The following is a 19,480-nucleotide window of genomic DNA, read 5'->3' as shown; positions in this document are numbered from 1 at the left end:
ATTCTGTTGAAACCGTTATGCTACTTCATCAAAACAGAAATAATAGGACAATTGGAGAAAATGGAAAAGTAGCTCTCATGCAGCTGAACATCGCCAACATCTGTTGGTGCTGTATAATATCTGCTATATCTTAAGTGAAATACCACTGGTATAACTTTTTTTTTAAAAAAATGCATGTCAGATTAAATTAGGCCCCCCCCTGCATTACATATTTAAAGCAATATCATACCACTTTAAACAGGCATGGCTTCCTCCAAAGAATCGTGGGAACTGTAGTTTAAGAGTGTTGAGTGTTGAGAGTAGTTTAACAATCTCTCTTCCCAGGGAACTCTGGGAATTGTAGCTGAGGGGAATAGGGGTCTCCTAACAATTCTCAGCATCCTTCACAAACTACAGTTCCCAGGATTCTTTGGGGGAAGCCATGACTGTTAAAGTGGTACAGTAGTACTTTAAATAAATGGTGCAGATGGGGACTTAATCTTGATGGAACACGTTTATAAATCCAAACCCGTTCTTCTGTTGGTTTATTGTATTGCATTTATTTATTATTTATTTATTTATTAAATTTATATACCGCCCGACTAGCGATAGCTCTCTGGGCGGTGAACATAAAATAGTATAAAAATACAATGCATAACAAAATAATATTAAAATACAATCAACAATACAATAAACATTATTAAAATTAGATCAATGTAACTTAAAATGCTTCAGAGAATAGGAAGGTTTTGACCTGGCGCCGGAAGGAAAGCAGAGTCGGCGCCAGGCGTACTTCCTCAGGGAGACTGTTCCATAGTTCGGGGGCCACCACTGAGAAGGCCCTAGATCTTGTCATCACCCTCCGGGCCTCCCTGTGAGTTGGAACCCGGAGGAGGGCCTTCGTAGCAGAACGTAGTGCACGGGCCGGTTCATATCGGAAGAGGCGTTCCGCAAGGTATCGTGGTCCCGCACCGTATAAGGCTTTATAGGTTAATACCAACACTTTGAATCTAGCCCGGAAACATATTGGCAACCAGTGCAAGCTGGCCAGAACAGGTGTTATATGCTCGGACCGCTTGGTCCTTGTCAGCAATCTGGCCGCCGCATTTTGCACTAGTTGTAGCTTCCGAACTGTCTTCAAAGGTAGCCCTACGTAAAGCGCATTACAGTAATCCAAACGTGAGGTTACCAGAGCATGTACCACTGATGTAAGGTCCTCTTTACTCAAATAGGGACGTAGCTGGGCTACCAACCGAAGTTGGTAAAACGCATTCCTAACCACCGAGGCTACTTGAGCCTCAAGTGAGAGGGAAGAGTCTAAAAAGACTCCCAGACTACGAACCTGGTCCTTTAGGGGGAGTGTAACCCCGTCCAGGACAGGGTATATATCCACCATCCGATCAGAGAACCCGTCCACCAACAGCATTGATAAGATTTCTTTCCTGCCCCTTCACCATAAGGTCCCAGGGTGGGTTACAGCAGTATAATATATAGTATAAAAATAGATAAAACTGTTACATTTATAAAAACAAGTAAAAGCATTCCAATCCAAATAAAATAGAACAGAACACTATAAATTCAGCAAACAAAATACTTTAACAGTCAAATGTTAGGGTAAAGAAGTGTTTCTTCAGAATATGGCAAAACTATACAATGAAGATGCTAGATACGCTTCTGTGGGGAAGGACTTCCACTGTTTGGGGGCTGCACAGAGAAAGCCCTTTCCTGGGTTGCCATTCCCCAAGCTTCTTAAGGTGGTGAGAGCCCCTGCTGCAGATCCTAACACCCGTGAAGGTGTGGAGACATAGAACATCCAAGGTCTCTTTCGCACTGAAGTTCCAAGATTCCTTTTGTGGGTATCTTGAGTTAACAAGGAAGTAAATCACTTTGAACACTTGGCCATAATAACTGTTACCTCTTCTTCTTAATAGGATGTATTTAGTTTTCAGGTGTCTCCCAATATAAATCCTATCAAGCTGAATGAACTGGCAATTCGGAAACGTTTGACTATCCACGGAAGAGAAAATGAAGAAGTCGATCCTTGTGAATATGTGCTGCAAGTTAGTGGAAGACTGGAATATGTTTTTGGGGACCATCCATTAATTCAGTTCCAGGTATTTGCTCTTTTGTTAAAGCATTATAACTATTTGAGGGGGGGGGAGATTAGATTTTAAATTGGAGGATACTGGTGTTTTCTCCCCAGAATAATGCTCTTGCTCCAAAAACATGTTTATTTACTAGCGGTAATATAATACATAAATAAATACGTAATCAGACAATTAGAGGTTATCTATATGTGACTATATATTATTACTCTACCATACCTATCCTAGGTGCCTTATTGCCAAAGCACTAAAGAAATATGAAGCATTTTTCAGACTGAATCAAAGAGTTGCACCCAATCTGACTTTTAAAGTGTGTGTGTTGCTTGTTTGGTTAATTGCTTTTTTTTAAGCCTAAATTGTGCCAATTGATTTTTCCTTCCTTGTTTTAAAAGTTATTTGTTTTATATATGGAACTAATTAAAACATGCTCTAAGGATTTTATGTTTAATTTTCAGTATGCAAATAACAGAATCGTTGCCTCTTCCCTTCTTAGCATATCCATCGTTGTGTGATGAGTAGGACCCTACCTCAGTTGACTCTTGTAGAATGCAGTACCATAAAAAAAATGTGTGAGCAGGAAATGATTGCTATAGAAGCTGCCATAAACCGAAAACCAGGCAACCTTCCTCTTCCTCTACCACCAAAAAAATCACGTGTGAGTTTTGTGTTCACTTGTTTTTGTCTATACTTACTTGAGAGGAATAATTCGTTTTAAGAGTAGTTGCATTCATATGTAGAAGGTACAAGCAGGGCCAGATTAAGGCATGCTGAGGCCCCAAGCCATGTCAAGATTCAGAGCCTGATACTATCAAAAATAAAGAGAAAAAAAAGTGGTGAGATTAGTGGGATGATTAGCTAGCAGAAATGATTCCTGATGTGGAACAGCCTGGGATTTTAGAATAAGTTGCTAGGCTAGCTCCCGTTGTATCCTCTTGAGGTCCGAGGTGAGGTTGGGCAACCTGTGGATGATGCAAGTAGTCCAACAGCCCTGGAAGGGAATTTTTTTTTTTTTTTTTTTTTATATATAATTTTTATTCAAATTTTTCCAAAAAACAAACAAAACAAAACAAGGGAAATTGATGGGATTGGATGTGGATTGGGATGATCTGGGTTCAGAATTTTGGTGGTGGTTTTTATATGAATGATTATTTAAGCCAAAGCAATTTCAATTATAATTAAACTTCTTATCTCCAACATGTTAGGAGGCTCCTCATAATGTGAGGCCCTAAACCATGGCTTACTTGGCTTGTTCCTAAATCCGAACTGGGTACAGGCCAATCACCTGAAAATGCAATTTAAAACTGACTGTGACTTCAGGTTAATGTTTACATTGTTATCTACATAAATGTCGTTATTTGCAAAAGAGAGATGTTACTTAAGGATTTAGTGTAGGATTTTTTAAACAGCATCATCTTGGAATGTATTCGCTTCTCAAGAAGTCTGAAAACCTTACATTGCTTTTTCCTTTGCACAACAGGTGACTCAGAGTGTGTGGGATATTAGCAACCCTTTCAAGGTTATCCTAGTGAATGGCAACAAGTTGAACACAGAAGAGACTGCTAAAGTAAGTGAATCTCTCACAAACAGAAGAGATGCTTTTTCTGGTCAGTTTAACAATTTTCCCAGAGTCTTTTTGCTTGTCAAGGCCACATCTGATTTGATTATTTAATAAACAAGTGCCTAATTTAAATACAAATAGTAATCTAGATTTCCTCAGAGTGTCTGTCATGATTACAATTGGGAATTAGATTGGGTCTCTGGTTGAACCATAAATCAAAAGCTGTTGAATGATGGTGAATGGTGCTGATCTTAAAAATATTTATGTGGACAGAAATATTGTGAACTGATTTGTGAACTACTAATCTGCAAATTTAGCTGAAACGGAAAGATATAAGCTCTTGCTAATTTTGAGGGATGAATGAATACATGAATATTTTTGTAAATGTAAATGTTCAGATGAATTTTCAGTTCGTAAAAGATTTGGAGTCTAATTTGGTACTACTAAACATTTTATTCTGTATTTATTTTACTAAACATGCTGAACATAAAAGCAAGTGAAATGGCATTTCCTGAAAATCAAAAGACTGCATTTTGAACCACAGTTCTGACATGTAAGAACTTGCTGCACAATTACACAAAGCCCTTACTAGTCCCTTTGCATGTGAAATGGAACAGTGTGCACTTTCTTTCCTTTGTTTGGCACACAATTAAGTGAATGAATGAATTTTCATCTGGAGAAGAGGAAAAACATGAATTGATTCATAGTGTTTACTGCATAATGTTAAAAAATTCACTGACCTTTTGAGACACATTGTTTTGAACAAAAATCTGTCCAAGTTTCTATATACTGAAAATGATACAAATGCAGTAATTGCTAGGTAGAGTGCCATGACACTATACTTAAGAAACAAGTTTTATTATGTAACATTGTGTACCTGTTCGTTGTTTTGGGTGGATATTGCAGAAAATATGGAGTTCTGAAATCCTTACAATACTTTTTTCCTGAAAGAAGAGGAAAAAATAGACTGTGCTATGATCTAAAAATGGTGGGGAGAAAGTTGGAAAAAATAGTAGAACTTTCTTCAAAGATGCATAAGTGGAACAATAACATATGCAGCAAATTTTTGTTTACATTTTCCAAACACCAGAGCTGAATGCTATATTTAAGTTTAAGTTTTCCTTACAAAGATTTGTCATAAGTAAACCACATTTAAAATCGGGGAGATTTAGTATTAGTTCTGGCTAAAACTTTTCTGTAAGCTTGAATGAGATCTAGTTGCGACAAACTGTTTTGCCTGTGTTGGTTTCGAAAGCTGCTTCTCAGAAAAAGTACCACAGACAACCCCCAAAAGTTTGCTGCTATATTGAAGAAGAAAAACAATAGCTTTAGAAATAGGATTTTAAAAAAATTATACAACCTGTTGAAATATCATTCCACAGGGGCACAGTATATAATAAGACACATGCCAAATATATCAGATGCATTTGAAAATCACGTATGCATGCTAAGATGCAATCCTAATCCAATCCATTTCCCAGTTGTCATAACTGATTCCAGAGATTCAAAGGACATCCTGAATCATCATTGTTCCTGTTCAAGAAATAAAAGTAAAAATATGCTGTGTAAACTAAAATCAGCTTTCTTGCAGTGAAGTTACACTTTTTGTCAGCATCACCTCTCTTAATTTCCAAACTTTGTGCCCAGTCATGAGCAACAAAATGATTACCAGCCATTTTTCTTAACAACATAAGATAGCTTAGATATTTAATATAGTTAATATTCCAGCACATATTAGCATATGAGCACTAATAAGGGCAAATATTCCAAAGCTGTCTGCCTGTCTGTCTGTCTTTCTAATCAGGAAATGTTTCTAAGTTAATCCTTACTCTTGTTTGTTGGCTCTTTGGAATGTGTTTGGATACTTCCCTGTCATGTCTCTCTTGCAGGTTCATGTCAGGGCTGGTCTCTTCCATGGAACTGAGCTCCTTTGTAAGCCTATCGTAAGCTCAGAAATATCTGGGAGAAATGACCATGTTTGGAATGAACCCTTGGAATTTGATATCAACGTCTGTGATTTGCCAAGAATGGCTAGGCTGTGCTTTGTGGTCTATGCGATGGATAAAATGAAAAATAAAAAGTCAGCCAAGACACTTAATCCATCCAAATACCAGACCATTAGGAAAGCTGGGAAAGTGGTAATGGATTCATTTAATATATTCATTGCATTCCTATTCTTTGTACTAAGAAGTCTTTGCGTGTCTTTTGCATACTTTTAATTTTTGTACCTTTTTAAAACTTCTGAACATCAAACTGAACGTGTGATGATACAAAGTAAGTTTTTTTAAAAATATCTCAAATATGTGCTATTCATTTTTAAACAGTTAATATTTCATTTTCTTCAGCTTTTTAATGATACTTATCATTTATGTGATTCATTTCAAATGATGGAATATCTTCATGTATTTTATCTCAGTAATCCTCATGACAGGGTACCTCATGATAAGGTAGGTGTATATTATGCACGTATAGCAGATAGGAAAGATATGAGACTTGTAGCTTGTGTAAAGTCGCCTACTGAGTTCATGGCTAAAGTAAAATTTGAACCTAAGATTTCCCAGCTCATAGTGCACTCTCTTAGCCTTTAGATTGCACCACTACTGAAAATGAGATAAATCATCCCCCACCAGTAACTGTAGGGTGAGATTTGAGCTAGCAGGCTGACCCAGGGAGAGGGCAGGAAAGGAGTTCCTGCATACCATGGGAGAACCCCAAGCTATGCAGAAAAAAAATACTATTTTTTTCCCAAAAGAAGATCATCATCCCCCAAATGTGCAGAGACTAGGAGGTGTGAATACACACTGCCCTCATGCAGTGGGATGGGATCCGCTGGCAGGTGCCAGTTCGAAAGTATTCCATTGACCTAACAGACAGTATCAATTCAAGTTCATCCTTTGTCCACTATCTGCTGCTGTTACTGGTCTGTTCCCCCCCCAAAAAATATTGATACTAATATTGATAAAGGATATATCAATATTTTAAAAGGAAATATCAATAAAGGAAAGGAAAGTGGCTTCACCTCATCCTCCACTATGATTGAGACTGATCAGTTTTCACCTTAGCAGGTAGAGTCTGGCTGTTTTCCTTTTGGAAAAGGAAGGAGGAAAGCAGTTTTCAGTGCCCCCCATCCTCACCCACCCCTCCTCCTCCTTCTCCTCCTCTCCAGCAAGCCTAAGTCCTTTAATAGTTTAACAGGTTAACACTACAGAGATTAGAAGGCAAGGCTAGAGAGTCTTGCCCATGTTAAGACTCTCTGTCTAGAGTCTCTCCAGGGCTAGGCTTGCCTTTTAATCTCTGTTATAGGCTTGGCTTGCTTCCTCCCACTTGGAGCTTGGACTATTCAAGTGGAGGTGGAGTGGCAGAGAGAGAGAGAAACCTGTACTGTTGTGCTGTGTTGTGAGTAAAATCAATAAAAGAACAATATATTCGGGGGGGGGGAATCTGGTGTCAGGAAAGCCATGGAAGTTCAGAGCAAACAAGATCACTCCACAAAGATGGAGAATATGCGGAAACTCCAGTGCTAAATCTGAATTCTGCAGAATTATCACCCATCCCTAGTTAATAGCAGGTAGCACTGTATAGGCACAAGTCCACAGCTAGTCAGGTTTGATAGTTAGACTGAAGAGAAGTTTCAGTTTGCTTCCCTTCAGTCTGGATGGGGGAAGAAAATGAAAGTTGCATGCCCTCAGAGATAGCTTCTCTCTCCTACCCTGAGATTTTATAACAAGCAAAAGAGATGTCCTCCATGCAGCTTAAAGAATAAGAGGGAGTGGGAGACCTACTCCTCTGCCCTATCATCAAGCAGTGGGAGTACAGCAGTTGTCTTCTGTTTGGAGTCCACTCCCTAGAGCAGGGAACTGTGGCAAGGGGAATGGAGAAGGGGGAAAGGACAAAAAAATCTTGCCTCACCCTCTTTCCTACTTGACCCTCTTTTCTACCATCTATGAATTTTATATACAGGTTTGTACTTATATGCAATAAAAGAAATAAAGGTGGATGCTTAATATCCATTCACATATTGCACTTTGCCATGGGGGAAACTTGCCATACTGGAAAAACACTAAAAAGCATACATTCAATTCATAGCAGTTCTGCTGGCGTTCTAGATTATACAAATCATGATTAGCTTAGTTTTCAGAGTTGTTCCACACTTTGCACGGAAGCCAGGTTTGTTGATGCTATACCAATTTTTCCCTGGTGTTCTTCGTAAGAAACACAATTGCTCTCAACATTTTTGGTGTATATTTCCTTTACCCCCAGAGAAAAGAATCCACCTAATATTATGCACCTCATCTATCAACTTGTTCTGGCAGTTTAATAATATTATGCAATTATACTCTTACAATGATTGGTTTAAAATATATTTATTATTTTACGCTTGTGAATATTAAGTTTGGGGAATAGTTCAGACTAGCAGTTCCTCATTTTAGAAAAGTCTTTGCATATTGCATCTAGAATTTTTCCAAATCAGCATCACAATTAGCAACAACTTCTTTACCTCTCTGTATGATGATTGTGTGTATTATTTTGCTGTCTTAAGATTTTAGTTTAGATACATTTTGGGCTCATTTTCAAACAGTATGGTTTTTCCTTGCAGCACTACCCTGTAGCATGGGTCAATACCATGGTGTTTGATTTTAAAGGACAATTGAAAACTGGAGACCTCATATTACACAGCTGGTCATCATTTCCTGGTAAGACTTAACTAGTGATAAAAAGTTGCTTATGCCACCCACTGTCCAGTACTACTGCACAGCTTCCATCCATTTCAGAAGGACTGGCTTGCTTGGGTCCCCCACAAAAAAACCTCTAAATTGAATGAAGGCTTTGTAACATTAGATTGCAATCCATTCAGTACTTTCTGTGTATTGCAGAATTTGATGTGATTTGAGCACATGAAGATAATGATGTGTAAACCATGGGTATAACATTCAGTTGACAGGTAATCCTGGCTGATGGAAAAATACTTCCCGTGTGGTGTCATCTTCACATGGGACATGTAACACAGAGAAACATGTTCCATTTCTTTCTCCCAAATCGTGGGATGTTATTTCCAAGCTAACACAGCCATTTCTTTGCTGGCAGTGGTGTAGAGAGACTCCATGTGATCTGTAGTAATTAACTATTGCCCTCTTCATGTGTTCCATCCATGCATGTACTAAACATGCGTGGGGAGATAGGACCACATCTGCTGTCCCCACATGGGGTGTCTGTAAATAGGCACTTGCATGCATTTGTTGTTCCAACAGGCCATGTGATGTCGGGGGTGGGAGCCAGTGGGCCAAGACTGGTCTATCCATTTAGTGTGAATATAGAGGAGTACATGAAGATGTCTCATGTAGTTAGTCAGAGGTCATTAACCTTTTTGGGTCAGGGGGCACACTTGGAGTTTTGAGAGAGTGCTGTGGATATCAGTTGAAAATGGCTGTTGTGGTGTGGCATAACATAAAATGGCTTTCGCATCTAAAAGAGCAGAAAAAGAGACAGGACCACAAAATGATGCAGGCGTGCCTCCCCATCAGCTACTCCCATAAATGGAGAAAAAAGGCACCTGCAGCAGCCACTGTCACACTCACAGAGTGAGGCTCTTTTCACCTCTCCTGTCCAGAACAGAAGGAAGGATGAGTGTCCAATCCTTGCATCCAGGCATGTTCAGTGTATCACAGAATTGAACCAGTGCAAACAGGAGCAAATAGTCTCCCATTCATTGTGGACTTTTGAAGGGATGGACACCTTTCACAGCTAACGTAGGAGGTATAGGTGAGCACACTGGTGGCCACGGGTATCACATCAGCAACCACTGTAGTAAGTATTTCTGCAGTTTGCATCCTGTCACAGGGAGCAGTCACCATAGGGAAGCATTTTCCAATACCTTCCATGCAATCAGAGGTGAAATGTAAACCTTCATTTGGATTAGGGAGTTTGCACTTTATCAGGGCCTCTTGAATTCTACTTCTTCTACTGATATCTTGTTAGACTAACTACACATATCCAAGGAGCGTTCTTCAGGTATACTTGACTTTTGAAAGTGAACAGTATCCTTAAAGTATATTCCGTTGCAAAATGATGTAAATGGTTTAAAATTGAAATTGCATATTATCTCCTGCATTTTGACATCTTTTCAGAATCATGTTTGCGAGCCATTATTGCTATTATGATTTCACTGTCTTGCCTCCTAAAAAAACAAATGCAGGTGCTTGTTCAATAAAGAATCTCTATGTTAGATTGTTGTACTAAGCATCTTAAATTTCTCAGTGCAAGAAAAGGTTATTATAACAGGTTTCTAGTCTTATAGTTTTCACTGACTGATTTGACATGGTTTTGGAGTAACTGTTAAACTAAATGAAGATGCAACTTTGGCTGAATGTGTGAAATAATAGTAGCCATTGAGATTCTCTATAGGAAAATCACTGCATGATTACAGATTAAATTGTTGTTATTAATTCATTGAAACTGTACCAGCTCCATCTGACTGACCATTTTCCCTTTTTCGGCAATATCTTGTTCTTTTAAAAGTGCAATATTCTGTTTGGAACATATAAATAAGTCCATTTTTAGCAGTTATAGCTAACAGATATTATCTTTGGAATTGGATTGTTAGCTTTCTCTCAGATTCAGCACATACAGTAGCCCCCACCCTCATACCAAAGCTTTAGCACAAATTGCTGGTAAAATAGTGCCAAACCACTTTATCAACTTGTGTGAACTACTTTGGTTTAAAGCAGAGGTAGGGTACCTTTGACCCTCCACGTGTTGCTGAACTGCAACTCCCATCAGCCCCAGCAAGCATGGCCAGTGGCCAAGGATAGTAGGAGTTGTAGTTCAGTAACATCTGGAGGGGCCATAGGTTCCCCACACTTAGTTTAAAGGGAAGAGTTCTCAATGTGCTGCCAGTTTATTATTCTGAACCCCACAAGAAGGCTGAAGTCCTACACACTAAGGGTAGCCAACATGGTGCTGCAGATGTTGTTGGACTACAACTCCCATATGGGCCATACTAACTCAGGCTGAAGGAGTTGTAGTCCAACAACACCTGGCAGGTACCATTGTCTACCCCTGCTATGCACACTTACCTGGGAGTAAGGCCTCAAGTAAACATCCGGTCAGGGCAAGGATTTCCACTTGCAAGGAAGTCTTGTTGCACAAGCGGTGTAGCTGTATTACCGCACCATGTCTGATCCAACATCTACCATTAAAACAAGACATTAAAACTTAAAATCAAACAGAGTGGGGACGATCCTGAATGAAGCCCAGTTCATGCTCTTGTCACTTCTGTTAAAGCAAGTCTGCAACATTTTTATTAAGGACTTAAAATAGAAATCTGTCCTTGGAAGGTTTTTTAACTTCTAGGGCAATGGTCTTCAACAGGTGGATTGGGACTGCTGGGTCTCAGGCTAACCTAATATGGGTCATGAAAACAACATTACCACCATACACACAGATGGTAAAAAATTAAGTAGTGAGTTCCCAATTGCACGTTTGGGCTAATGGTGGGTTCTGCGTCTGAAACAGTTGAAGACAACTGCTCTAGAGTTTGTAAATTTGTTTCTTCATTAAAATAGAATGTATCTGGGACTCCCAGATGGGTGAGATAGAGGAGAAGAACACTTCTGGGCATTGTTGGAAAGCTGGGCTTCCCATAACAATGTGATGAAAGCATTGCACTTTGAGGGTGGAGAGTGTGTGTATGTGTGTATGTGTGTTCACGTGCACTGGAGAGGAAAAGAGGGAGCAGGAGATTGCTGCAAAAGCTCAGGATCAAGCTGCACAGGCAGAACAATCCTACAATGAAGAAGCTGGGGCACTTAAGCTGGCTGAAGTTATGCTGTCTTAAAGCACGCCAGATCCTAACTCCAATCAGGAGCCCTTGGGAGGGGAGATGCCGTCTTAGCCAGCAGAACTCAGGGGAAAGTAAATCAAAGCAGAAAAAAAGCAGAGCTGTTGCATATTTTTACTTCAACTACCCTTTTTCCTGGCTTAACTTACACTGGGACTGGAGGTCAGATGGCCCAGGTGAAGAGATGCAGGATACGGTATAAGTCCTCCACTTGGTCCTGCCCCCTCCACACCCCTGGAATGCCCCTTCTTTGGGACTTACACCAGCTTAATTTAGGCTAGTCTCGGCTGAGCCAGAAGAGGCAATGTTTTGCCAGTTCAGCTTTAGCTGAGCCAGGATGAGGCACTTACGCTAGCTAGCCCAGCGGAGCCAGTACCCAGCTGGCTCAGCTGGAGATCCACCATATCTTAACTCTCCTCAGCCTGGCATAACCTACAGGATTGCACCCTAAGTGGATATTTCTTCTGGTGGTCATTCCTTCTCTGTGTTGTCAAGTGTGCAAGTAATTCTGAGACAAAGCAGTTACCTTTACACAGGACAAATTTCCATGAAAAACATGAATGAAAGTAGAGCAAATCTCCTATCTTGGCTTGTTTGCATTGTGACTTTTTAACCTAACTTCTTAAATTAGCATTATACAGGAAGTAAAACAGGGTTGTATTTACTTGAGGCTTTTGCTATTAGGATTTTCTTTGTTCCTCTTACAATGGCTCTGGAAGCTTTTCTGCTAAAGTAAAAAGTAAAGGTGTCCCGGCACTTATAGTACGAGTCATTTCCGACTCTTAGGGTGATATGTTGCGACGTTTACTAGGCAGACCATATATATGGGGTGGGATTGCCAGTTCCTTCCCCGGCCTTTCTTTACCCTCCAGCATATGCCGGGTACTCATTTTACCGACCACGGATGGATGGAAGGCTGAGTGGACCTCGACCCCTTTTACCGGAGATTCGACTTCCTCCTTCCGTTGGAATCGAACTCCGGCCGTGAGCAGAGCTTCGGCTGCGTTACCGCTGCTTACCACTCTGCGCCACAGAGGCTAAAGTAGCCTACCTGTATTGCTAGTATACATTTAACACGGGAAACATATCAACATGGGTTTGAATTTTGTTTATATATGCTAGAGATTGAATGCTTTTAAATGTAAACACAAAATTAATATTCTGGATATCTAGATGAGCTTGAAGAAATGTTGAATCCAATGGGAACAGTCCAGACAAATCCATACACTGAAAATGCAACAGCTTTGCAGATCAAATTTCAAGAGTATTCAAAATATCCTATTTTTTACCCTCCCTTTGATAAGGTAAGATAGGAGTACTTGCATTTACTTTTTCTCCATGCTTTGTCCTGAATCCATCCTTTCTAACTTTACAAATAAAGTTGTTCTGTTGTTGTAAGGTTTTTGACACTTGAGTATATGAATGTGTCTACAGAATGTCAACTAAAACATTTTGATTAATTGAATGCATGCACATGTGCTCATGCACACACAAATATATGTATTTTCTGTCTGCACAAAGGATTCAGTTCTAAACACACTTGTGTAATCCTATACACGTTTCTTAGAAGTTCCATTGAACTCAGTGGAGCTTCTGAGTAGAAATGTATAAGATTACCCTGTAAATTTGTCACACATGAGCCCCATTAAAATCAGAAGTTAGTCATGACTAACTTTTCACTTGGTCACAACAAATTTGTGATTAAATACAATAAAAGCTCTTCACCTATTGTTTTGTAAAGTGGGTATAAAGTGAGAAGATATCTCAAAGTGTATTACAGAAGTTTCTTTGGTCCAACACACTTCAAGTATTGCTGCGACTCTTGGTTAGAGTAAAATGATTTAGACATAGAACAGCAAGAGCAACTATCACAAGACTTGAAACATGTTGGCCAAATAAAACCTTTCCACTGCAGGTTTAAGGTCTTCTTCTCCTTTTCCTTCTGTTCTCCCTTTCTGTAAAGTGCACCTGAATAAGGGATGCTTTATTGGAAGCCTCCATATACATTTACTGTGATCTAAGTCTGCTTTGGTGAGGCTTAAACTAAATGCTTCAGTCTGTTAGCTGAGGGTGAAGACAGAAGGCGGATCCACACAAACCACCTCACATCTCGAAAACACATAGGGGAGTTATGAACTCACACACACTCCTGCTGGTACTATATACCAGCCACACACTCCACTAGCTGTACATGTATACAGCTTCTTCACACAAGGGCCCAAGATTCCTCCTTAGATAGAAGAGCCTTGCACATGCCCATCTGCTTCATATAGCTGCTGGTATGCGGGGGGGTAGGCTACCACATGTGCTTTCAGTGTTTGAGGGAGTTCATGCAACCCCCCTACTGATACAGCCTAAAGTATGGCGGAATTGGTTTGAACATACACTTATTAATAGGGTTGGCGTCTGTTCACACAATTTCTGCCACGCTTAGGGTGAATACAGCCGTACATTCTGAGTTGTGTTTAGAGCTGCTTGATAATGCCCCATCTACAGTGAAGAATAATTTACTAGTGTTAGGAAGCACAAGCGTGCATCTTATTTTTTAAAAAAATTAAAAGCAGTTGCAATAGTTATTTCATGAGGATAAAATGCAAGGGTTAAAAGCAAGAAGTAACTTCTAGGTCTATTTCATAGCCATGCGTTCCTAAAATAGTGTGCTTGAAGGATAAAGGGCTCCATGATCTCTTTCTGTAGAGGAAGAAAAGAGCTGATTTGGAAGAATATTGAGGGTCTTTTTCAGATGGGAAGGTGAGCAGAACAGAAGAGACAGGTTAGAATTCCATCAGGACCAGGATTGCTTCTACCTCAACATCAGACAGCCAGATTAACAACACTCCCCCATATAATTAATGCTAGCAGGTAGTTTATCGTCACAGTTTCCACATAACTGTCCCACTACTGTTAACATCAGTTTAAAAGCAGGGACCATGTTTAATTCCATCTTGAGAAACAGTCAACAAACCTACCCAGCTTGGAGACCAGAGTAGAATCTGAACCAAGATGATAACCATGCCCATTTTCCTCGTACTGCTGCAAATGTATCAAGAATGTTGAACCTGTGAAGAATTTTAGATTAAGATTCTACCAATTTGTAAAATAGAAGAGAAATGTTTTAAACCAGGGAACACAACCCTAGCCAATATAAATAATTCCTTTCAAAGGAGCATAATGTTTCACAGTCCATGCTCTTTTAGGATAGCTCTTTGTGCTTTAGAAAATGCAGTGCACTGATCTGCCATGTTGAATTATGCATTTTGTTTATGTGGGAATATTATGGGATGTGAACTATAGTGGTATAATGTAAAAGCACTGAGATACTGCACTTAGCAAAGGGGGATGGAAAGAGGACCATAAATATTTTATTTATTTGCATAACTTTTCATACTGTAGAGATGATGCCACATCATCATTAATTTCAAAGTTCCTCAACATTGACATTTAATTTCTGTCTGGTGTTTGAACATCTGCTACCTTTTGGTATTGTTCTAGATACTTGAAAAGGCAGCTGAGATTGCAAGAAATAGTGATAGCTCTGGTATGGCAGTAAGTATCAAAGGTGAAACAATTATCTTTCCCCCATTTAAAACTTAGAATAAGATGTATTATTATTTCTTACTGTGGATTGTATTCAGAAAACATCTGTTTATGCCTTAACAAAATTGTTCTGTCTTCATAAAATTATATTGTTAAGGGAAAGGTGAACAAACCAAATCTGTTCAGTTTTCCTGCAGTCCACTGAATATCTTGAAGGCCAACACACACTGTGTCCATATTTTAACATGAGGGTAAACAGGGAATCCCATAAATGTGAATAGTTTATAGTTATAATGGCCTATAATTTTAACGGTTAGAAATTATTACTTGCAGTAATTAAATCAAATGTCATTCAGCACAATCCCTAAATTCAGTACTAATGTGCAACATAATCAGAATTTATTATATCAATAAAATATTTTCATCCGAATAATTGTTCTAGAAATAGCTAGTTCTGTTATGTGCAACTTGTATGTAGATAACAATTTCACATGCTAACAGCCTCTTTAATGAAGAGACTTTGTAAACAGAGTATTGCCACTCATTATATATAAAGTACTTTTTGAACCACGCTGAAACATCTTCTGTACATAGGTATAATGTGGAATAGTAAGAAACCATTTTAAGTTGAATATATAGCTAGTGCATGGTGTGGTGGTGGTGTTACATTTGAATAACAGATCTTTGCAATGTAAAAGTCAATTGTAAGCATCGCCTTTAATTTTAAAGTAGTAACTTGCCCCCCAGTTTTGACTTCATTTGCTGTTTTTCATCATTTGTGCATTAGCATTTAAATTATACAAATGATAATTTTCATCAGTTCTGTGGGTCTAGATGAGACTACAGTCCCCATGAAGTAAATACTCAGCAGAAATATTACCCAGATTAAGTGGGAAAATAACAGCAGTGCCCCCTAGTGGCGTTCAGTGAAAGTAGCTATTTGTTGAAGTTGAGCATTAAAATTTAATGCTAGCAAGGAGTTGAAATTATTCTAGCCTCATGCCATTTCACCTTATTCTAGCCTCATGCAGTATAGGTATAGGAAAATTTGTCTCAACATATCTGTATAACTTTTCAATGGTAGTTCTTGACTTTTTACCAAAGGGCCGTGGTGGCAAAAAGTTTTTCATTGAGCTAAAGGAGATCATGGAAAGGGACCCCTTGTCTCAGCTGTGTGAAAATGAAATGGATCTCATTTGGACTTTACGATATGACTGCCGTGAAAATTTTCCACAATCTCTGCCAAAGCTGTTGCTTTCTGTGAAATGGAGCAAACTTGAAGATGTTGCTCAGGTATGAGAAGTAATAAAATTTGTGTAGCAATAGTAATACCAGGAGCAAAATATGAGCAATTTTATTTGTGTAGCAATGTGTGAAGTTGTATTGTAATTGACAAAACTGTTCATTGGTGAAACCTACTGCTATAAAATAGATCTTGTTTTTGTTAGTCTTTGAAGGTGCCACAATATTCTTCTTTATTGTTGCTATAATGGATTTAACACATACCTCTCTTGAAAAATTCTGTTTTTCATCAGAGTTTGATATGAAGAGGAAAAGGCCAGTGTGTAGCTGCATGTGATTTTTTTTTCATACAATACTACTGTTTTAGATAAAGCCTCATATAAGCAAGCCTCTTACTCTGGGAACCTGGGAAACTCTGGGATGGGAACCTGTGACTCTGCTGATGAACTCGCATCAGCCCTAGTCAACATGGCTAGTGTGAGGGATGATGGGAGTTATAGTCTAGCAATATCTGGTAGGCTAAAGGTTCTCCACTCCTGTGCTAAAGTGTTCTCCCAAGGATGTAAGACTGGCTGGCTGAAAATGGACCCCCAAAAGAAAAAAGATATGCCTAGGTCTATAAGAATCATACTAAACAATTGTATAAACCCTGGTTCCCTGGCATAAAGAACAGCAATATGTAGTCCATCCTCTAAGAAGACTACCTGAAAATCTTTGACAGTTGGATAAGTCTCAGGTGTAGAGACCAAAGTATAAATAATGCTACAAGAATGGTGTATAACTGAAGAACACAAACAACAACCATCTGAAGGTGCTGAACACTGGAAAGACCTAGTTGCATGCTGATCTTGCAGGAAAGCTCAGACATCTGACAGAGTGTTTATGGCTTCATGAGAATAACTGAGAATGAAAAGTCTAGTTAACTATCCAATATAAAATATTGTCCTGTGGTTGTTAGCCCCATGCACACTCAGAAAATTGTAAAATTAGAGACAGAGGTTATTCAACTAGAAAATGTTAAGTGATATGACCCTTAGAGGAAATAAGAGCTCAGTGACCTGAGAAGGAGCCAAGATGATCCCAAAAAATACAGTCAATTTTTGTTTACATTCCTTCTCTGAGCCCTAATTAGGAGGAAAATGCTAACCAGCTAGATCAACATTCTAGGTGGGTACTGGCTGATCTAAATGTGATGGTCAGAGGCCAATGAGGGGATTTGTCGCATCTGGGCAGAAAGCTTTTCTTTCTTAAATGAAAAATAACACTAGCTTTGCAAAAATAACACCAACGTGGAATAATCCAAGACAATAATTTGCAGCAATTTTAAGTCGATGTAAAACATACAGAGATACTGAACTATAAATCTGAGAGTCATTACAGCATGCAAGACCCCTTTTCTTTCTTAACAATCTAAATATTGTTCACCTCAGCTAAACCACCATCTGCCTCAGTCTTGCTAAGGAACAACGTCTGGAGGCCCAAAGGTGCCCACCGCTGCTTTAGCAGAACTGATCTAAGGATGGGGTGAGGTGGGTTTTCAATCACAGGTGTCTCCCAATCAGCACTGTGCACGGCCATCTTCTAAAATGAGATAAATCTTTTACCCCTTAAACATGACCCCAGAGGGAAATGGGTAGTGTGACAGTTGCTCTCCCATAGGTCCATCCTACACTGCTCCAGAAATGTTAGAAGGGGAAATTTCATGGGAAGGGATCAGTAGTATGGTTATGTCACATGCTGGTGTTTTGTTTTTGGTAGTGTATCTTTGCCAGCTATGAGTTCAGCCATAGAAAGATGAAATCTGCGATGATCCACTAGCCGTCCAACCTTTTGCTCTGCCTTATGCAGTACCATGCTTTCAATATTGTCATACCAAGATATGTAGGAGATATAAATTGCTTCGGACCTAGATGTTCTGGGGAAAAAAATGTAAATGTACTGCCTTCAACTCGATTCCGACTTATGGTGATCCTATGAATAGGGTTTTCAAGAGGCTGAGAGGCAGTGACTGGCTCAAGGTCTCCCAGTGCGCTTCATGGCTGTGTGGGGATTCGAACTCTGGTCTCCCGGGTCATAGTCCAACACCTTAACCACTACACTGGCTCTTGTTTCACACGTTCTGGGGGAAGCTACAGTTAATTTCCTCAAAGCAACTAACTAAATACAAAGGACAGCCCCCCCCTCCATTTCCATAGTTGTTTTATATGGACAACAGATTGATGCATATGAGAGTTCTCCATTCAAAACTAGCTAGCATGTTGACAAATTAATTGTCAAGTAGCTACTCCCGAGGTTTCTAGAATCTCTAATTAATCCTACAGGATTGAACTAAATTGTCTCTGCCCAGAGGTCAGAGTGAAGATCAGGCAACTATACCAAATTAATGTTTCTGTCTCTCAAGTGGTCAGTGCCTTATAGAAGTGCCAGATAATCCTGAGTGTCCCATCTGATGCCACTTCTGGATTTTGTTCTACCTACCTATCCGGGGAGGGTTAATCGATATAATTGTAATGCCTCCTACCCAGTTTTAATATCGTTGTTGTAGATCTATTGTTTTTATTGTATTACTGTATTTTATTAATTGTATTTTAATAATTTTGTAAGTCGCCTAGAGTGGCCATTGGCCAGATAGGCGACGAAGAAATTAAATTTATTATTATTATTATTATTATTATTATTATTATTATTATTATTATTATTATTATTAATTACCTTGCCCGTTTTTTCAAATGACTCCTCATTAGGTGTATTTAAATCTATGTGCTTGTTCTGCCCTCTGGTGGGTGGATGTGCTGCTGCAACTAGAAAAGCAAGACAAGATTATTCCCTGCCTTTTTTTTCATCAGTGTGTGCATGGGGAGGATTTTCATCTAGTTGGAAATTATTATTTCATTAAATGCATTTCCCACCCTTCCTCCAAAAAGGACCCCAGGGCTTAATTCCCCTGAAGCAACTAACCTGGATAAATTCGGGCAAATCCAGAAATGCTACACAAGCATGGAATAGTTTGCCTCATCTTTCTCCCTCTTTAATTTCAGCCATACTATAAGGAGGAAAATCCAGCCACTGAACTGTGGCTTCCCCTGAAGGCAGGGGAAAGGCCGCCGGTGATTCCTACTACATCTGTGTTGAACACACTTCACCTTCCTTCCTCAGGAAATCTGCCCATGAATGTTCTCAAACGTGTCTGTTTAGCCATTGAGTGTGTGTCTTTGTTTTTCT

The 19,480-nt window shown here is 39.3% G+C and overlaps 1 protein-coding gene across 9 annotated transcripts in view; it reads left to right on the top strand.

The window, feature by feature from the left end:
• PIK3CB (phosphatidylinositol-4,5-bisphosphate 3-kinase catalytic subunit beta) overlaps positions 1-19,480 on the top strand; it is a 135,029-nt gene that overhangs the window by 74,239 nt on the left and 41,310 nt on the right. For 8 of the 9 annotated variants that reach the window (XM_061636735.1, XM_061636737.1, XM_061636729.1 and 5 more), the window contains 8 exons: positions 1,911-2,093; positions 2,578-2,739; positions 3,562-3,648; positions 5,532-5,780; positions 8,240-8,336; positions 12,653-12,783; positions 14,972-15,038; positions 16,101-16,309. In XM_061636735.1, the coding sequence (XP_061492719.1) occupies positions 1,911-2,093; positions 2,578-2,739; positions 3,562-3,648; positions 5,532-5,780; positions 8,240-8,336; positions 12,653-12,783; positions 14,972-15,038; positions 16,101-16,309 (1,185 nt within the window). The remainder of the gene's footprint in view (positions 1-1,910; positions 2,094-2,577; positions 2,740-3,561; positions 3,649-5,531; positions 5,781-8,239; positions 8,337-12,652; positions 12,784-14,971; positions 15,039-16,100; positions 16,310-19,480) is intronic. The other variant, XM_061636736.1, reaches the window with a different exon arrangement.

This window comes from Rhineura floridana, chromosome 7 (genome assembly GCF_030035675.1).
Source record: "Rhineura floridana isolate rRhiFlo1 chromosome 7, rRhiFlo1.hap2, whole genome shotgun sequence".
In the NCBI taxonomy this organism is placed as follows: Eukaryota; Metazoa; Chordata; class Lepidosauria; order Squamata; family Rhineuridae; genus Rhineura; species Rhineura floridana.
This window is presented reverse-complemented; position numbering and strand designations above follow the sequence as displayed.